General features: G+C 44.5%; 2 protein-coding genes across 2 annotated transcripts; one reads left to right on the top strand and one right to left on the bottom strand.

The window, feature by feature from the left end:
- Positions 1-1066: 1066 nt before the first annotated feature.
- On the top strand, positions 1067-8888 carry LOC133109998 (phosphatidylinositol 5-phosphate 4-kinase type-2 gamma-like). The gene is made up of 10 exons (XM_061219804.1): positions 1067-1550; positions 2214-2311; positions 4707-4803; positions 5218-5367; positions 5635-5781; positions 6194-6232; positions 6581-6694; positions 7350-7608; positions 7919-8022; positions 8103-8888. Exons 1-10 carry the CDS (start codon positions 1392-1394, stop codon positions 8181-8183), a joined length of 1248 nt encoding a protein of 415 aa, XP_061075788.1. The 5' UTR covers positions 1067-1391; the 3' UTR covers positions 8184-8888.
- Positions 8889-11159: 2271 nt separating this feature from the next.
- LOC133110313 (zinc finger and BTB domain-containing protein 39) lies at positions 11160-18863 on the bottom strand. Its single transcript, XM_061220325.1, has 3 exons — positions 18732-18863; positions 14728-16275; positions 11160-14323 (listed from the first exon to the last, which is right to left on the bottom strand). Exons 2-3 carry the CDS (start codon positions 16243-16245, stop codon positions 13478-13480), a joined length of 2364 nt encoding a protein of 787 aa, XP_061076309.1. The 5' UTR covers positions 16246-16275; positions 18732-18863; the 3' UTR covers positions 11160-13477.

Genomic DNA, 18863 nt, shown 5'->3' with positions numbered 1-18863 from the left:
TGTTACACACATCAAATTGTATTTAAAATTATTTGAAGTCATACTTAAAATAAATCTGGTATATTATGAAAGATACATCATCCCTGTTTACATTAAGAGTGTTTATAAATTAAAATAATGAGGAATATGTTTTTTTTACATGGATGAATACACTCATGTGCAATCTGCCCAGTCACTGTATCTTAGTTTTTAGGAAAAAATCGTGAAAACAAACTAATGTGTTTATAATCATATCCTAACTACCTAACTGTTATATTTTACTTAACATATCAAAAGAGTTTATGTATATTTGACTTTTATTTCTATTCATTATGAGTATTCTAAGAGTAATAGGATTGACGGTAGCATACCTGTTCAGGAGACGAGTTTGTTTTTAGACTGTAGTAAGTGGATTTGGCATAGAACATTATGAAGACAATTCATAATTGTCACTGAAGACATACATGTAAAACAGTTATTTTATTAAAATTATGAAAGAATTAAAACTAAACTAATTTTCATGAAATAAATCAATGTATACATTTTTTAAATGAAGACTGTTTATTTACCAAATGATACCAACTATATTTTTGTTGTTAATATAGCTTTATGAGGTAGTTTTTGTGTCAGGGACATAAAATGGCACGTTTTCGTAGAATGACCCCTCTATATAGGGATACATATGAAGTAAATGATTTGATTATTTGACGAATTAAAGAATAAACGCTCAAGATGTGCGTTATCACAAATAGTTTGAGAGTTAAAACTAGCACAACTGTGTTTTTAGTATTCTTACTTGGAATGAATACTCAAAGTATAAAGTATAATGATCATTTCTGCTACCACTTGAGTCCAAGGTTGCATTTTACAACATTTTCTGACATTTGCACAAGAACAACCTATTCTTCACCAGAAACCTATAAGATTTTAAAAGTTATAATCACGTCAATGTCTGTCTCTCAGGGCTAAGGTGCTGAAAACATTTAAAACGCTCACTTCGTTATTTTATAATTAGAGCCATGGTTTATTTATTCACTTGTTCATTTGGTTGACACGTGACTGGGGGATCTACAGTTGAGATACTGTGATTTTGCTCTTTGAAGGTTTTGCGATGGGACAGACCGCAGACAGCCATACTGAAAGTCGACGAGACCGGGAGACCAAAAAATTTGACCAGGGAAAGAAATCGGGATAGGGAGCAGAAAGTCGCTAATATTGCGTACAGCCTTTCTCAAAGTAATAACGGGTTGATGCTGGAAGCCTTGGCAGAGAAGCTAGCTGATTGGAGAGGCTGCCTCGGCGTCAAGAAGTTAGCACGGGGAAAGTAGCTTGCTTGCTTGCTAACTAGTTAGCTATCAAAGTGTCTGAATATATTCAGCACCTCTCGAACGCAAGCACGAGCAAACATTGCGATGGCGTCACTTGGAAGCTCGGGCTCCGCTTCAAGCCCGATGGTCATTTTGGTTCCTAAAACCAAGACCAAGAAGAAACATTTTGTACAACAGAAGGTGGAAGTATTTCGAGCAAGCGACCCGGTACTTAGTGTCCTTATGTGGGGAGTCAATCACTCGGTACGTAACTTAACTAGTCTAGTTAGTTCACATTAGCTAGCAAGGAAATGAAAGGCTTGCTAGTTTTACTTTTTATTATTGGGGGATTTATTGTACGCGATTTAGCTTATTCTTTTTTTGTGCCTTGCTACTAGTCTCATTTTTCGTTGTTCGGGAACGGGCATAAATTTAGCTAAGCTAACGTTAGCTAAATTACAGCAACTTGCTGCAGTTGGCTGGCTAGCATCCTTGATAATAATCTTCGCTAGCCAGTCAGTTTGTGTCAGTTTTCTGTCGCATCTGTAACTGAATGCCATTTTGCTGTGATGTTTTGCATGTGACTGCTAGTGGCTGGCTACTGTTAATTCACCTGCATATTGAGTGTATATGTCTTAGGTTAGCTAGGTAGTTAACTATAACTAATTCATACATGATCGTTAGTTACTGTAAATGGAATCAATTTATTTATGTAGTTTCTATGATTCCCCCCGAAACCGCCACAATGTATGTTTTTGGATGAATGAAGTGGGAAAAGTTTCCTACGCAGCACTATTGACAGCGATCATAAAAAGGTCTGCTACAGGGACTTCTTGGCATTTGTAAAGTGTAGCCTAACGTTTATTATTGCGTTGTAATGTACGTCATAAATACTTTATCCTCATGCTATATATGCTCTTTCTTTAGATCAATGACCTCAGCCAGGTGCCCGTTCCTGTAATGTTGCTCCCTGATGACTTCAAAGCGAATACCAAGATTAAAGTCACTAACCATCTCTTCAACAAGTAAGACACAAACCCTGTTCACTGTACACAAACTGTCTATAGCCAAGGGACATAACATGTGATGTTATGAAATCACATTTTTCACTTTGGAATTCTTTCACATTTTGAACCTTTTGCAAGATTGTTTTCTGTCTCCAAGCTTTCCTGATAAAAATGGTACAGAATTATGCAATGAGATAAGGTTGCATACTTAGAATAATCCAAGAATCTAGCATTCTGAAAACTGACCATAAACACATGGTAATCATGCTAAACCGACTTTGCTGAAATCGGTTAAATAAGTCCTCTGCGGCACAGGGCATTCACAGGAAGCCTTGTTAAATGTAAGTTAGGACTCAAATAAACAGGATGCATTGCAGAGCCTGAGTGAAGCAATCCGCCTCTAGTGGAATGGGATTTTGAGTGCCGTGCCCACTTGGACCAGCAGCCCTGGAATAGACTGATCAGAATTAAGGTCAGGGTTGCCAGAAGGTTTCCCCTAAAATGTTGGGATCTGTGAAAGTGGCAACATGTGTGCGAGTTAATAGTAGATGGGATTTTAATTGAAGGTGGGCAACTTTGAGGAATATTTTGTGGGGTGAAATATCATGTCTGGTAACCTGGGTGATGGTTTGAGGAAGCTCCCGCAGTTTGGGAGGGTGTGTGCTACCCGGGTTGGGTTTGTGCATCGTGATTGGCTGCAATGATCTCTATGTCCGGCTCTGCTTAGTTCACTGGGATTGGGGCAGTATTTTCAGCATGGCAGGAGTGTTTCCACAATCCCATAATCCCTCCTGGAATTCAGGTCTGGCAAGAAGAATTCCAGATCAAATGCATTTTTTTGAACTGCCACCCTGCTTCCTTCACATTCTTAAATGAAATTGTCCTTGGATAGCCTGTTTGTTGTTGGTCATTTTGTTCTTCTGATAACATTGAATGGCTTCCCCTCTTGGTCCATTTCTTTTGTATGCTCTACACTGTAAACTCAGTGAGCACTTTATTAGGTATTTATTAGACTTATTTTATTAAACTTCAGCTGCTGTAGCCTATCCACTTAGAAGTTTGACACATTGTGTGTTCAGAGATGCTCTTCTGCATACCACTGTTGTAATGTGTGGTTATTTGCATTACTGGCACCTTCCTGTCAGCTTGGACTAGTCTGGCCCTTCTCCTCTGACCTCTCTCATTAACAATGCGTTTCTTCTGGCAGAACTGCTGCTCACTGGATATTTTTAGTTTTTGCACCATTCTCTGCAAACTAGAGGCTATTGTGCGTGAAAATCCATCCCAGGAGATCAGCAGTTTTTGAGATTGGCAGCAACAATCATTCCATAGTCAAAGTCACTTTTCTTCCCCATTCTGACATTTGGTCTGAAAAACAGCTGAACCTCTTGACCACGTCTGCATGTTAAATGCATTTAGTTCCTACCACATCACTGGCTGATTAAATATTTATATTAACAAGCTGGTGTACAGGTCTACCTAATAAAGTGATCACTGAGTGTATGCAGTCAATTTTGTAGCAAACTACAAGACGCAATGCACTCCCGAAAAAACTCCAAAATGTTTGATTCTTGGATGCAGAATTGTATTTAAGCAGCACTTTTGGGGGGGGCTTTTGTTGTTGTAAGTGCCAATGCAGGAACTGCAGCAGGGAAACGAAGGGGTTGGTGTTCGTGTGTGAACATCCAGACAGGGAGTGAGAAATTCCTGTAGTGCCCCATAGAAGAGGAAGACAAGCAGAGGACTGTATCTTCCATGAGGAAATATGAGGAGGCTTTCAGGTGGAGAAAGAGGCACTTGTTCCACACTTCCCTGGCCCAGAAACCATGCTAGTGCTGACTGTGAATGAATTGTCTTCTAGGGAAGGAGGCTTTCGGCCACCAAAGTTTGCTGTGCACTGGGAACCTTTTTCCTGGTCTTAGTATGTAATACGCCCTACGATACATTTCACAAGAAGAAAACTCAAAATTCTCTCTTGACTTTTGTTGACATTTTTATGTGATTGAGTAGCTTTTCCTGTACCGATTCTACACCTTACAAGATTCTGGGCATGGGCAGTCTGCCTGCGACAGCTGTGTAAGGGGTGTAGTGCTCCAGGTCAGTGTTGCGCAGCGCTTCTGCAGCTCAGTTGGTGGACACTGCAAAAAAACGTCAGCTAGCTGTCCACGTTTCTGAAGATGCGTTTTATTGGTCCCGTCCTTGACCATTGCACAGTGGGAGCGGATATATTTGGATATTCCAAATTGAGAGAATAGACAAGTAAGGGATAAAAGAGAATTCATTTTTTGAAATCCAATTTCAAAACGCTGATGCTTTTGTTCGGGTGTTTCAGCAGTATGCTTGTGAATTTGGCCTGGTCAAAGTATGCACTGATGGAAAAGTGCCATTTAGGTCTCCCTCTTTCCACCCGCAGAGAGAATCTTCCAGGGCATTTCAAATTTAAAGAGTACTGCCCGCAGGTGTTCCGTAACCTCCGAGAGCGCTTTGGAATTGAAGATCTGGATTATCAGGTGTGAAGTTTAAATGTTTTTTGTGCTAGTTTAAATGGTGTTGCTTCCTCTTCCTGGGGAAGGAAGCTCCAAGTGGGGAAATTGTTTGTTCTTGAAGGCCCACCGATTTGATCAAAGTCATTTGAGTGGTTCATGCAAGTTTAAGATTGGCATGGAAATTTTCTTGATCGGATTCATTGAACCTCACTCCTGTAACATTGATGTAGTGTCCTTTAGATTGTGATGTCTAACACAGTGTCAAATGACATTTATGTTGCTGCCTTTTTTTTCTTCTTTTTTTTTGTGTTGGGGTGGATTACAAAGCCAATAGCGTGCCTCTGTGGGCATTTCTGTCTCAGATAGGGGGTGAAGTTTGTGTTAACATCTGTGGCTGTCTCCCAATTGACATGCCACCCTCCCCTCCTGATTCCACAGGTCTCTCTGACACGCAGCCCCACTGTTCGGGGTGGGGAATGCCAGGACGAGGGGCTGCTCATGATCTCTTATGACCGCACGCTGGTGGTCAAGCAGATCTCCAGTGAGGAAGTGGAAGACATGCACAACCTGCTGTCTGAGTATCACCAGGTAAGGTAGACTGCTGACTCTGGGCCTGGAGCTGCCTTTCCCATTATTGCACATACACTCTGCATGACTTTCTATACTTATGAGGACCTGCCATGTATGGACTGTGTGAGGACTATGCGCATCTTTCCAATTTGTTGGATTCGTTTGTGGAAGCTTTTCACATTCACGGGGATGTGCCATTGTGATACCTATGTCTTTGTTTCCTCAGTTGTTTGTCTGCTCTCTGGGGATGTGTGTACCTTCACCCTAATGCTCTCTCTCTCTCAGCACATCGTGACGTGCCACGGCAGCACTCTGCTCCCTCAGTTCCTGGGCATGTACCGCGTCAGCGTCGAGAGCGAGGACACATACATCATCGTCATGAGGAACATGTTCAGCCACCGGCTCGTTGTGCACACCAAGTATGACTTGAAGGTGAGGCAGGAGGGAGGGGGCCTGAGGTTTCTCTAGCATATTCATACTCTGTAAACCAGGGGTCACCAGCCCTGTGAAGAGCCACAGGGTGTCCTGGATTTCAGTAGGTCAGGTGGGTCAACTGCTTTAATTGATCTGGTACTGTAAGTGTATAGCTAGTGTAGTAACTCTCCAGGATCAGAGTTTGGGAGTCAGGGATTCCCCGTGTAGGTGTAAAAAGGACACTGGTCCTGGCTCTGTATTACTTTGAATCAGGACGGATTTAGCTGATGATGGATCGGTGCTTTTCTAGATGGTGTGTGTGCACGTACGTGCAGTGTGTATATGTGTGTGTGCGTGTCTGCAGATATTACCGCTGTAACCTGTGGTAGCATTAGCAGAATTTGTAACGTTTGGTCCCTCCTCTTTCCAGGGCTCCCTAGTTTCTCGAGAGGCGAGTGATAAAGAGAAGGTATGGCTGCTCTCACCGCTCTTTCCTCTATCTCACATTCGCACGTCTTTCGCATTGTGTGCTGGTGGAAGAGGTGCCCTCCTCTTAACCCTTTCAGTCCAAGCCCAATATGAAGTGGCTCCACCCAAATCCAAAGGGGGCTCTGGCTTTGGTTCAGAAGATTGAGAAAGTTGAGAATTTAGTAGGGTTTATAAGATTGAGTGTGATGTGGCACTCTTGGGATTTAACGGTAGTTACCCTTGTGTGCCGTATGACACTCTTGGGACTGAAAGGGTTAACACTGAGCACTTCCTCTGGGATGAACCCTGCCCTCTGTCCCTCCTGCTATCCCGCTCGCCGTACCTCCAGGTGAAGGAGCTGCCCACCTATAAGGACGTAGACTTCAGGAACAACATGCAGAAGGTGTACGTCAGCGAGGAGGAGAAGGACCGGGTCATGGAGAAGCTGAACAGAGACGTGGAGGTGAGGAGCCCTGTGATCCCATCCCACCTTGCAGCCAGTCACAGATAACAGATCAGCCAATTGGTTGTGTGCAAAGGCATGCCTAAATTCACTTGTTTTTCTGTTTGTGTGCCTGTGTGTGTGTGTGGTGTGTATGCATGTGTGGCGTGTGTGTGTGTGTGTGGTGTGCGTGTGCATGTGTGTGGTGTGTGGTATATGTGTGGTGTGTGTTTGTGTGTGCGTGTGTGGTATATGTGTGTGGTGTGTGTTTGTGTGTGTGTGTGGTATATGTGTGTGTGTACGTGTGTGGTATATGTGTGTGTGTGTGTGTGTGGTATATATGTGTGTGTGTGTGTGTGTGTGTGTGTGGTATATATGTGTGTGTGTGTGGTGTGTGTTTGTGTGTGCGTGTGTGGTATATGTGTGTGTGTTTGTGTGTGTGCGTGTGTGGTATATGTGTGTGTGTGTGGTGTGTGTGTGTGGTATATGTGTGTGTGTGTGTGGTGTGTGTTTGTGTGTGTGCGTGTGTGGTATATGTGTGTGTGTGTGTGTGTGTGGTATGCGTGTGTGGTATATGTGTGTGTGTGGTATATATGTGTGTTTGTGTGTGTGGTGTATGTGTGTGTGTGTGTGTGGTATATGCGTGTGTGTGTGGTGTATGTGTATATGTGTGTAGTTCCTGGTGAAGTTGAGGATCATGGACTACAGCCTGCTGCTGGGGATCCATGACGTGGCGAGGGCGGAGCGCGAGGAGGAAGAGCTGGAGGATTCTTCGTACGAGGAGGAGGCGGAGCCTGAGAACGGCCAGCTTCCCGCCGTGGGCTCGTACGGGACGTCTCCCGACGGCATCGCCGGCTACCTCAACTCCTACAGGCCCCTGGGCCCCGGGGAGTTCGAGCCCTACGTGGACATGTACGCTGTGAAGAGTGCACCAGGTCAGGCTGGAGCCTTTATGAGCTGTCTCTTTGCCGTGTGTACATTAGTGAGTGACTTAACAAGAGAGGGAGAGAGGGAGAGTGTGAGAGACGACGCTAATCAGAGCAGGAGCAACAGAGTGAGGGAAAAGAGCCAAGTGAAATGGGGCTGATAGTGTGAGTAAAATGGTGTCACAGAGGTAGCAGAGGACCTGATTTTGCCCAGTAGATTAAGTCAGGGGAGCAAGCCTGATTTTGATCAGTAGAGGGGGAGAGGGAGCATGTGTTTTTTTGGCCAGTAGAGGGCAGTGCTCACACTATACCTTTCCAGGTGCCCCCCAGAGAGAGGTATACTTCATCGGCCTGATCGATGTGCTGACGCAGTACGACACCAAGAAGAAAGCGGCACACGCGGCTAAGACAGTCAAACACGGGGTGAGTCACAGCGGTGCAGGGGGCCAGAATCACACCCAAACCAACACAATGAATAGACATGACCTTTTTGTGTTCTCCAGGCTGGAGCGGAGATATCCACGGTCCATCCAGAGCAGTACGCCAAGCGGTTCCGCGAATTCATCGCCACCATGTTCGCGTAACGGCCACAGCCTCCAGCCACACGGCCGTCGCTCCCACTGACATGAGCCTCTTTCTGCTCTTCCACTTTTTTTCTCAGAAAGTACATGAATTAAACACTGTCCTCATATTCAGACATTCAGAGAAATGCAGCTAGCTAGGGTCAGTGTATAGAAGCGATATTCTATTTATATTATCGTACAGATATGTATTTATTGATGACGTCATGCAACAATCATATAGTGACACATCCCTATGCCCCTAGAGGGCATATAGCCCAGGAATATACATTTCAGAAAATTATGCATTTGATTCAAAATGCTTTGTTTAGTGAAATCAACTTGATGCCCATTTGAGCAATCAGAGAATTCAGCTGATCTCATGGGGCATTAGGAACAGTCTTTTTGACATTATGAAAAGTGGACTCAACAGTTTAGTTTGTAGTGGCATAGTCAACTATATCTTTCTCTGTTCATTGCAGCTAAGGTAAAACCAGTGTGATCAGTAATGAAAAGTAATTGCTCAAGTTTCAAGAAAATTTAAGAATAAACCACAAACCATATAGACCACCATGTTCAAATGGTAATATTGTTTAACCAGTAGAACTAGATTATGAAGGATTCAGTCAACTAATATAGACATGAAGGACACATTAGACCAATATGCCTTATTGTTGTTGTGCAATATTCAAGGATTGGACCAAATATATTTTACACAAATTTTCTGAAGCATTGTCGTGTGTCTTTGTGACAACAACCACAGGCTGTAAATTAATATTAATAAGCCGTTTTTACTTCCTGGCAAATAGTGTTTGGTTTACCGCTAGTGGGACATGCCAGCGGTATCCTAATACTGCAAACCCCCAGTAAGCCAGCCAGTGACATGACTGAGGTCCACACTTGGTAGGGTCTAGCCAAGCACTATCAATAAAACTGGGTGTTTGTCATGGAGAATATTGGCTGAAGTCTCGGAACAGTCACGGCAAAGTTGTTGAAAATCATGGAAAAGAAGAAAAAATAAAACATTTCTCCAAACGTTTAATAAATAAATCTTGTGCGGCAGTAGGAAAAGATTGAAATAATATGAACAACAAGTGCTTGAAGTTTAAAAATAATGAATGGGCAGGAAACGGCTGTTAGGTACAAATAGCCTACTCATAAAATATATTGATATGCTGGTGCAATTAATCACTTAGAATCACAGTCAGAAAGAAGGAACATGCTATTTTGCCATTAAATAACAATATTTTAAGCAATAGAGCAAGCTCAAATTGCATTACTAAAATAAAACACTGTTGCTGTGTGTCAGTTTTTAATGTTAATGTAATGTTACCATAATGTGGGATGGAGCCCTGGCCACCAACACTGTTGGCACAGGAATCTTGATCCCAGTGCATTCCACAATATGTATGCATTGTCATACTTTGTTTCTTCCAACATTTGGCAATATTGTTAAAATGCATATGCCTATACAAATAACAGTGTGCTACGGTAAGTTTGACCGTTATCTTCCACTGCCAAAAACAATCACAGAAAACACTAAAAACTAAATTCTGGCAAAGATTGCGGAATCCGCGACACCCACGAACACCAAGCCTTCTCTATAAAAGCTAAATATAAACTTCAATCACTACAGAACAGTAATAATATAAATACTAACTTCTGTATACAGTGCATTCCATAATGCTTGGGACAAAGACCCATTATGTCTTGATTTGTCACAATTTTTTATTTGGACATGCATGTGGTTGAAGGGTATTTTTATACATTCTGAAATGAAGGGGGAGGGGACTTACTTTGCTCAGGTGTGTTTAATTGCCTCCTTAATGCAGGTATAAGAGAGCTCTCAGCATGTAGTGTTTTGATCACCATTTGTCCCAAATAATTTAGAAGAAAGAGCACTGGTGAGCTTACTAATCACAAAGGGACTGCCAAGCCAAGGAAACCTTCCACAGCCGATGACAGAATAATTATCAGCATAATAAAGAAAAATCCCCAAACACTTGTCCGACAGATCAGAAACGCTCTTCATGAATTACAGAAATACAGAGGCTACACTGCAAGATGCAAACCACTGGTTAGCCACAAAAACAAGTTTGCCAAGAAGTACTTAAAAGGGCAGCCACAGTTCTGTGGACAGATGAGATGAAGATGAACTTATATCAGCGTGATGGCAAGAACAAAGAATGGAGGAGAGAAGGAACTGTCCAAGAATAAGTATAACACCTCATCTGTGAAAAACGGTGGTGGGTACTGTTGAAGGTACTGGCTCACTTCTCTTCATTGATGATAGAAATGCTGATTGTAGTAGCAGGACTAATTCTGAAAGGTATAGACACATCCTATGCTCAAGTTCAAGAGAATGCCTCAAAAGGCATTGACCAGCGGTTCATTCTACAGCAAGATAATGATTCCAAACATACTGCTAAAGCAATGAAGGAGTTTTTCAAAGCTAAGAAATGTTTTTTGAGTGGCCAAGTTAATCACCCAATCAGAACCCAAGTGAGCATGCGTCAATGCTGAAGAGAAAACTTGAGAGATACTAGCATGAGCTAATTATGGTTGCAATACAGGTCTGGCAGAGACTTCAAGCAGATATTGTATGCATAGGACGTGCAACAAAATGCTAAACATGACTACTTTCAATTATATAACATTGTAGTGTCCTAACTGTTATGGTGCCCTGAAAAGGGGGACTATGTATAAACACTTTAATTTGTATGTGGTGAAATGTAGAAAAATGCCCTTTATTAAAAGATGACAATGTGCACTTTAACCACTTGGAGTACAGTGGCAAATAAATGATGGGCCATTGTCTAAAACATTATGGAGGGCACTATATGTGTGTGTGTATATATATATATATATATATATATATATATATATATATATATATATATATATATATATATAAAATTATTTTTGTGGTCTCCCAAATAATGGTAAAGTGTTCAGTTTCAGATTTTTATTCTTAATAGAACAGATACAAAACAGGATTAGGACAGTGTAATAAAATTGTCATGGTTTGTAATGACAGTATCTCACACTTATTAAAAACAATACAAATAAAACTAGCTTTTAAAACAATACAAAATAAAACTACAATTCTGTGAAGACACTTCTATAAATAGGCTCAGGAGAAATTAATAAGGCCAAAGCATTGCTTCTGTACCAGTACAGACACTTTTACATTTGGGGGAAAAAAAGGATCTTTTTTTCTCAAAAATGTTTAGATCAATCTTCATTAATGGACCAGAATATTAATACAGCACCATCCATTTCTTATATAACAAAGTACACAGAAGCATGCATGCCTTAAAAGACTTTTATCACTTCTTTATATATAAATGATCATTCAATGCACTAATTTTGTCTTTAAAAAGATCTCTCAAAAGTAGGTGAGATATGAACTTTGGGGTTTTTTGTAACACACAAGCAGTGGCTATAGTTCCATAATTGTGAATTTACACAATTTTAGAATGATGGTTCCAAATAGTGTGTCTTTCTAAATAAAAATTAGTGTGTTGCATATAAAAATGAGTTAAATAAACTAAAGAAAAAAACAAGACATTTATCACCAAGTCAACAGTTTGGGGGACATGTGAAACAACTGGGTTATATGCACATTAAGGCAAAGTAAAACTTGTGGTTTGCAGAAAATGTTACGTACCCTGCACCTTGGTTGCATTAATCAAACATTCTCACACACAAACATTAAATACAGTCATTGCTGACTACGAGAAATGATGAAGACTCAAGTCGATACCACTGCCATGACTGACATTTGCATACAAGTAATTGTGCTACTTGAATTTCTAGAACATTCAAACTGAAATAAAGCTACCGATAAACGCAATAACCGTTTTATTTTAAATGCAGTCTGTGTGGGAGTAGTGTAGCTCAGAAATATGGAATGAAGAGGTTGTGTTTTAGTGTATTCTGATGCATAGTAATCACTGAATGAATGGCTGTAGTGGCACCAAAGAATAGAGCCGGTTGAGTGATTTTTAAGAATCTGCAGCCTGACCTGAGGTATAAGCAGGGCCTGATGACATACTCTGTCAAGACATTCCATCTTACATTCCTTAGTGAAAACTGACATACAGTATGATGACAGTGACTGAAGAATAGCATCTTTGATAGTCTTCTAATGTCCATACATATTGGTAACACAACCATTATATCGGCATTGTACTTCTCATCATTTTGAAAGACTATGGATCTTTCCTCAAAGGAAGACCCATGCGATCTTGCATGTGGATTGGGTCATGAACTCATAAGGCAGTTCAAACTGTAGGTCTCGGGGTCTGGTTCAGGGTATGCTAGTTTTTGTTGAAAATCAGCACTTAATTGACCAGTTGAATACACAGTTTTATCAAACTTCATATGCATATCCACTAGAGGGACCAAACCAAAGAGAATAAACTGAATGAGAACTGATCCAGCCATGATAAAACTTCTCATTCAAACAGAATAAAATGTTCACAGCACTTTGGGATGTTGCTGCTACTGAATGCACCTTAGCTGCCTCCTAATGCCTCCCAGCCTGTTGATCTTCTTTGACCAGCAGATAATGTCATTTTTAATAGTAAGATCAAACCAAACCTTTTCAGCATCTCTAAAACATGACTAAAGAGAAGGGGCATTGTCTCAACTTCCTGTATCAGTTTTTTTCTAAAATGACAAACCACTCACTATGCTGCCACCCAGTGGCAGAAATGGATAGTGTTAATCTTTTTTAAGTGTAAAAAATAAAATGGTACTCTTCATAAAATCGCTATAACCATCACTTACTACTCAGAACACGACGAATGCACACACAGACAGCATACGTTTTACCCCGACAGGGTACAACAACTTCACTGTTTATGCACTATACTGGAATTAGTGATGCGGAAAACACTTCTTAAGGTTAATTTTCCATTCAGGTTCTGGCCCCATGCTACTAAGCAGGAAAGGCTCAACCTTATAATCTGTACCTGGAAGCAGACTACTTGATCAAACATTTCCCCACCATCTCTTTTGTGCAGGTACTACAGTGATCCAGGCTCTATGTTGTACTCCTGTGTAACTGAAACATCTTGGTATGGTAAACACGTTTTCCCAATGCAAAAATAGAGATTTTTTACAGGATTAACGAGCAACTGCAAGAGACCTCGCACCATCACCTATCAGTCAGACCAAACCTTGCTTTTGTTTTGCTCTCCCACACATTTTGCGTTGAGGATGAACACCTTGGCATCAACTTCAAAATCTTATTAACGGACAAGACAGGATGAATAGGGGCTACAGGGGCCTGTGGTTCCCCCGTGAGCCAATCAGCTGTCCAGGTTGGGGATGGGTTCTTTCGAGTGGTCATTGTACATGAAGGTCTGCTCGATGTTGAAGTCGGGCGGCAGGCAGTCCTTGTGCAGCTCCATGTGGGAGGAGACCAGCTTGAGGGTGGAGAAGTAGAGGCCGCAGACGGTGCAGCGGTACATGAGGGCGCCGGAGTGGGTCTTCAGGTGGCAGATCATGGTGGAGCGGCCGCGGAAGAAGCGCAGGCACACCTTGCACTGGTAGGGCTTCTCCCCCGTGTGGATGCGCAGGTGGTAGGTGAACTCGCCCGAGTGGGCGAACGGCTTCCCGCAGTACCGGCACCGGTACCATTTAGCCTTCTGGCCCGCCGCGGAGACCCCGTCGCCACGGAGACCCTGGCCCAGCAGCCCGTCCGCCCCGGCCCCCAGGTGACCCATCCTGCCAGGGCCGCCGGCCTCCCCGGGCGAGGGGGAGGAGTACTCCAGGGCGTGGTCGGCCTTGCGCTTGCCGTTCCCGGGGCGGCCCTGCAGGTTGCCGGCGTGCTGGCTCAGGTGGTACTGGAAGGCGGAGGCCGAGTGGAAGACCTGCGGGCACAGGAAGCAGCGCAGCTCCTCCGCCCCGTCGCCCTGGGAGCCTGGCTCGCTCCCCGGCCTCGGCCCGTCCTCCCCGGCGTGCAGCGCCAGGTGCCTCTCCATCAGGGGGCGCTCCAGGAAGCTGCAGGCACAGCGGGGGCAGGAGTAGATGGGCAAGGAGAGGTGCGTGAGGGCGTGCCAGAGCAGGGCGCAGAGCGAGGGCTGGGGGTGCTGACAAACCCCACACCGCAGCGACTGCACACACACGTGAGCCAGGAGGTGATCCCTCACAGCCTACAGGAGAAGGACAGAGAGAGGGGGTAATGTGAGAAAAAACAATAGGCACCCACATATAATAAGTACAGCAGATACTATTGCTTTAGTGCAGGGGTGTCCAATCTTATCCAGAAAGGGCTGGCCTGGGTGCAGGTTTTTGTTTAAACCCAGCAGTAACACACCTGATTATACTAATGAACTAATCATAGTCTTTAATCAAGACCTTGTTGAGTAGAATCAGCTGTCTTAGTCCTGTGCTAAAACAACTACCTGCACACACACCGGCCCTTTCTGGATAAGATTGGACACCCCTGCCTTAGTGTAAACCACAAATGGAGCAACACAATGAATCATCAGTGACTAAAGATCATTAACATTCCCATGTGTGAAATTGAACACAAAAACTAAAGTCCCGGCCTGACCTGGAAGTCCTTGGTGAGCAGTTTTCCACAAACAGCACAGCGCAGTTCTCCTCCGGGCCCCCAGGAGGTGCTGTTGAGCTGACCGGGCTGTGGCTGCTGAGCCCCAGTGATGGCCTGCCGGCGGTGACGGTTCAGCCGCGCCTGGCTGCAGAACTGCAAGCGGCACATGTCGCAGGAGAAGAGGAGGATGCCCACGTGCGTGAGGGCGTGCGTGACGCGGGCAGCGCGGTCGGAGAAGTTGGCGCTGCACACGCGGCAGGCCCCGGTCTCGGACAGGTGCGTCTCGGCGTGCGCTCGGACAGCAGCCGCGTCGGCCGGCAGAGTCTCCCCGCAGGCCCTGCACGTCGCCCAGCTCTGGCTCCCACCCTCCAGGCACACCAGGTCTTCCTCCTCCTCCTCCTCCTCCCCAATGTAGTTCGCCTCCTCGTCGCTCAGCTCGATGATCTCCTCAATCGCCATCGCGCTGCCGTCGTCAACCCCTGTTCCACCCACCAGTGCGGGCCTCTCTTCTCCTATGACCTCTTCGTCCTCCTCGAACAGCACGTCCCCCTCCTCTATGCCCAACCTCTCTTCCCCTGGTCCAATCTGCAGGCCTTCCAGGGGGTCCCCGGATGAGGAGGAAGGGGCGCACAGCTCCCCTCCCAGTTGGGCCGAAGAGTCCGGGTAAGAGTAGGCATCGACAGCACACTGCCGGGTGGGCCCAGGCTCCTCCGGGTCCTTCTCCCTCTCAGCCGAGTCCCCTTCTTCCTCTATCTCCTCAGTCTTCAGCTGCAGAGGGGGGTTCAGGAGAACGTCCCCAGCCCTTGGGGGGCCGCAGTCCAACGGGCTCTGCTCCGGGCGTTTCCCATCGGCCGCCCGGCCGTACTCGGAGAGCGAGCCTGCGTCCTCCGCCTTGGGGGGCTGGGACAGCGGAGGCGCGGAGGGGGAGGGGGACAGGTAGGGGGATGGCACGTGGAAATGGCTCCTATCCTTAGGGAGCGTGGGGAGAGGGGCAGCTGGAGTGGGCGCGGCGGTGGAGTAACCCGAGGAAGAGGAAGAGGAGGACGACGAGGCCGCTGAGGACGAGCAGACAGAAGCGGGGCCCGCGGGCGTAGGGGTAAGGCCCAGTTCGGGGTCCCCGTCAGCCTCTTGCTCGCCGGGACCGGACCCCCGTAGGTCGGGGAAAGTGGCGTGGCAGGCGCGCACCAGTTCCCTCACCCCCAGCCGCTCGGCCAATTCGTACAGCACACCCACATTGATCAGATCTGTGAAAATCTCTGCCGTGTAGATGAAGGTCAGCACTTTCTCAAAGTTGGCCGGGGCCACAAAGTCCAGAGTGACCGTGCTGGCCAGCCGGGTGCCCGTGGAGAACAGGCTCCGGAAGTAGGAGGCCGCGGAGGCCAGCACCACGCGGTGGGCCGGGAAGGAGCGCCCACCCACCCGCAGCATCACATCGCACAGGGAGTTGGACAGCCGGCAGCGGTTCAGCTCGGCGAGGAGATTCGCCCCGTGGCTGGTGCCCTGGAGCCGGATCCTCATCCCGACAGTATAACCGCAACCAGAAGACAACTGAAACAAAATGAAAGGATGAGTTTACACTCTTACAATTTACTCATTTCACAGGTGCCTACAACCATAGTGACTTTCAAAAAGTTTAATATGGAAAGCAAACACCATAACAGCTATGGATTGATACAGCAACAATCATACGTGTTCAAAGGGAGATAAGGGTTGGCTTTTTCATTTTTTTAAAGACAGGAACTTTTAAGTTTAGGTTTAAACACGGGATCGTTCTCCGAAACATTAAGTAAGAGCCTATGTGTAATTTGAAAAGGTGGGTTTTGAGATGCTTGCAGAAGACAGTCAGTGAAAATTACTTCTTGACTGATTGGGGAAGGTCCTTTCACCATTGGGGAATGAATGCAGAGAGAATCCGGGCCTGTAAAGGGCAGCTGTCAGGAGCTTTCAGAGATGGAACAGAGCTAGTATGATAACGCTGAATAGAGAAGTCTGGTGAGGGTACACAATGTGATCACTTTCTGAAGACAGAAAGGGGCAGTACCATTTGATGCTTGGTATGCCAGTGTGAGAGATTTGAGTTGAATGTGGGTAGACACCAGAATCCAGAGAAGGATCTTCAAAAGTGGTGTAGTAGTATGTGTGAATTTTGGCAGACTGAAGACCAGATGGGCAACAGCATTCTGGACCAGAAGACATGGGTGTCATTCCCCATAAAAAATTCACAGAATAGTCACGACACAGCAGTAGCATCAGTTTTCTGGTTTTACTTGAAGGCAGAGCCATCCCTTCCACTAGGCAGATTAGGCAGAGGACCCCAAATTATTTTTTGCCTATAGTCCCCAAAAGTCTACTTAAAGGCATACTATGCAAGATTTGTATCCTTGTTGTGGTCCTGTGTTTAAAATCAAAGAAAGTCTCCTCCTCCGTCCTCAACCCCACCCAGTCTCCGTCTTTTATTTAATATTTCTTTTTATTTTTATATGTATGTTTTTTGATAGCTGTCGCCATCGAGGAAAAGCAATTCCCTGATTGACTGGTTTTTAAACCGGGCCCATCAGCTGGTTTAAATGACAGGGACACGCAAGGTCGGTGGTTCTAATTCCGGTGTAACCACAATAAGATCAAGATCTGTACAGCCGTTGGGCCCTTGAGCAAGGCCCTTAACCCTGCACTGCTCCAGGGGAGGATTGTCTCCTGCTTAGTCTAATCAACTGTACGTCGCTCTGGATAAGAGCGTCTGCCAAATGCCAATAATGTAATGTAAAGTAATGTAATGGTTTCACTTCGCTGTCCTATGCTTCTTCACCTCCGGCATTGCAGTAGCAAGTTAGCTAGCTCCATTGAACCCTGATCCCACCCACAGGCTCTGTAGCCACACCCACCCTTCCCCACACAAAAAAGAGACTCAGGCCCAGAAAGGTCCAGAAGATATACAGGCAGTGGAACAGGGATTCAGCAAACATGTGCTAAGACAGATGCCACTGCATCGTACTGAGCATGGTTACTTTACAACAATTTCAAGGTAAAAATCCTGAATAGTGTTCCTTTAAGCATGAGAGATGTGGCACAATGCCACCCAGAACGCACGCCTCTTTCAGAAGGGGGTATGTAAGTTACCGAAACTTCTACCTGCTTGTATAGTCTGGCCTCCACATGATGTTCAGTTTTCCACAACTGATGCAGCATAAAATATCTGACAAGCTTAAACAAACCGATATGTAATGTCACTTTTACTTATTAGTTAGATTTTAGTGTCGCCCATCAAAGATAACCATGTAAAAATTAACAAAGCCCAGTTACACGAATAATAACGTTATTGAACTTGAACGGCAAGACAGTGTCGGGAGATGACGATAATTAAACATGGCATATCTGGTAAGGGACTGTAATTAGAACCAGCAAAACATTAAATTGAGGATAAACTCCAAAGGAATGGACACAAACAAAAATCTTAATAAATCTCTAAGTTTGTCAAGCAGCTACATTGTTGCGCTCGTTTTTTATCAGTACGCACAAAACAGCTGCGAGCTGTATGGACCAGAGACAAGTAGCGCGAAATATCTGGTACAAATTTCATGCATAGTACTAACTTTAAGAGTTCTCCCAATGCAATGCAATGTAAACATGTAAAGAAGACGCATAGCATCATTGTTATGAATGCAAAACAGACAGTTTAGAAAGGATAGCTAGATAGAAAAGCGAAAATATAGTAGATCTTTTGTAAATAGTGTAAGCTAGCATTGCCACCAGCCAGCTAACTCGTCAGGTACAGCTCTAGCAGATATAGCCTATAATTAACTAAGATTTCAGAATGGCGAACCCCAAATTGTAACGGTCTCGTATCGGCATAGTAACCATCTAGACTAAATACGATTATAATATTACTATAACCAGCTAGCTGGTTATATTGTAGCTACAATGGAAAGCCAGTTACTCCATATAGTTATCTTTTCGATTAAATACTAAACAGTGATTCCGGAAAACTAAATGAAATTGCAGCTCACCCATGAAAATACGCCAATTTGAAATCACTTGTTTTGATTTCCCTCCTTCTTCTTGTGATCCTCACATACTACATAAAAGCCTACTGATTATCAGTAAACATCAATAAAACTCCCGTGTTCTCTGGTTTTGAC

This window comes from Conger conger, chromosome 14 (assembly GCF_963514075.1).
Source record: "Conger conger chromosome 14, fConCon1.1, whole genome shotgun sequence".
In the NCBI taxonomy this organism is placed as follows: domain Eukaryota; kingdom Metazoa; phylum Chordata; class Actinopteri; order Anguilliformes; family Congridae; genus Conger; species Conger conger.
Note: the sequence above shows the minus strand (reverse complement) of the source record. Positions and strands in the feature narration are given on the sequence as shown.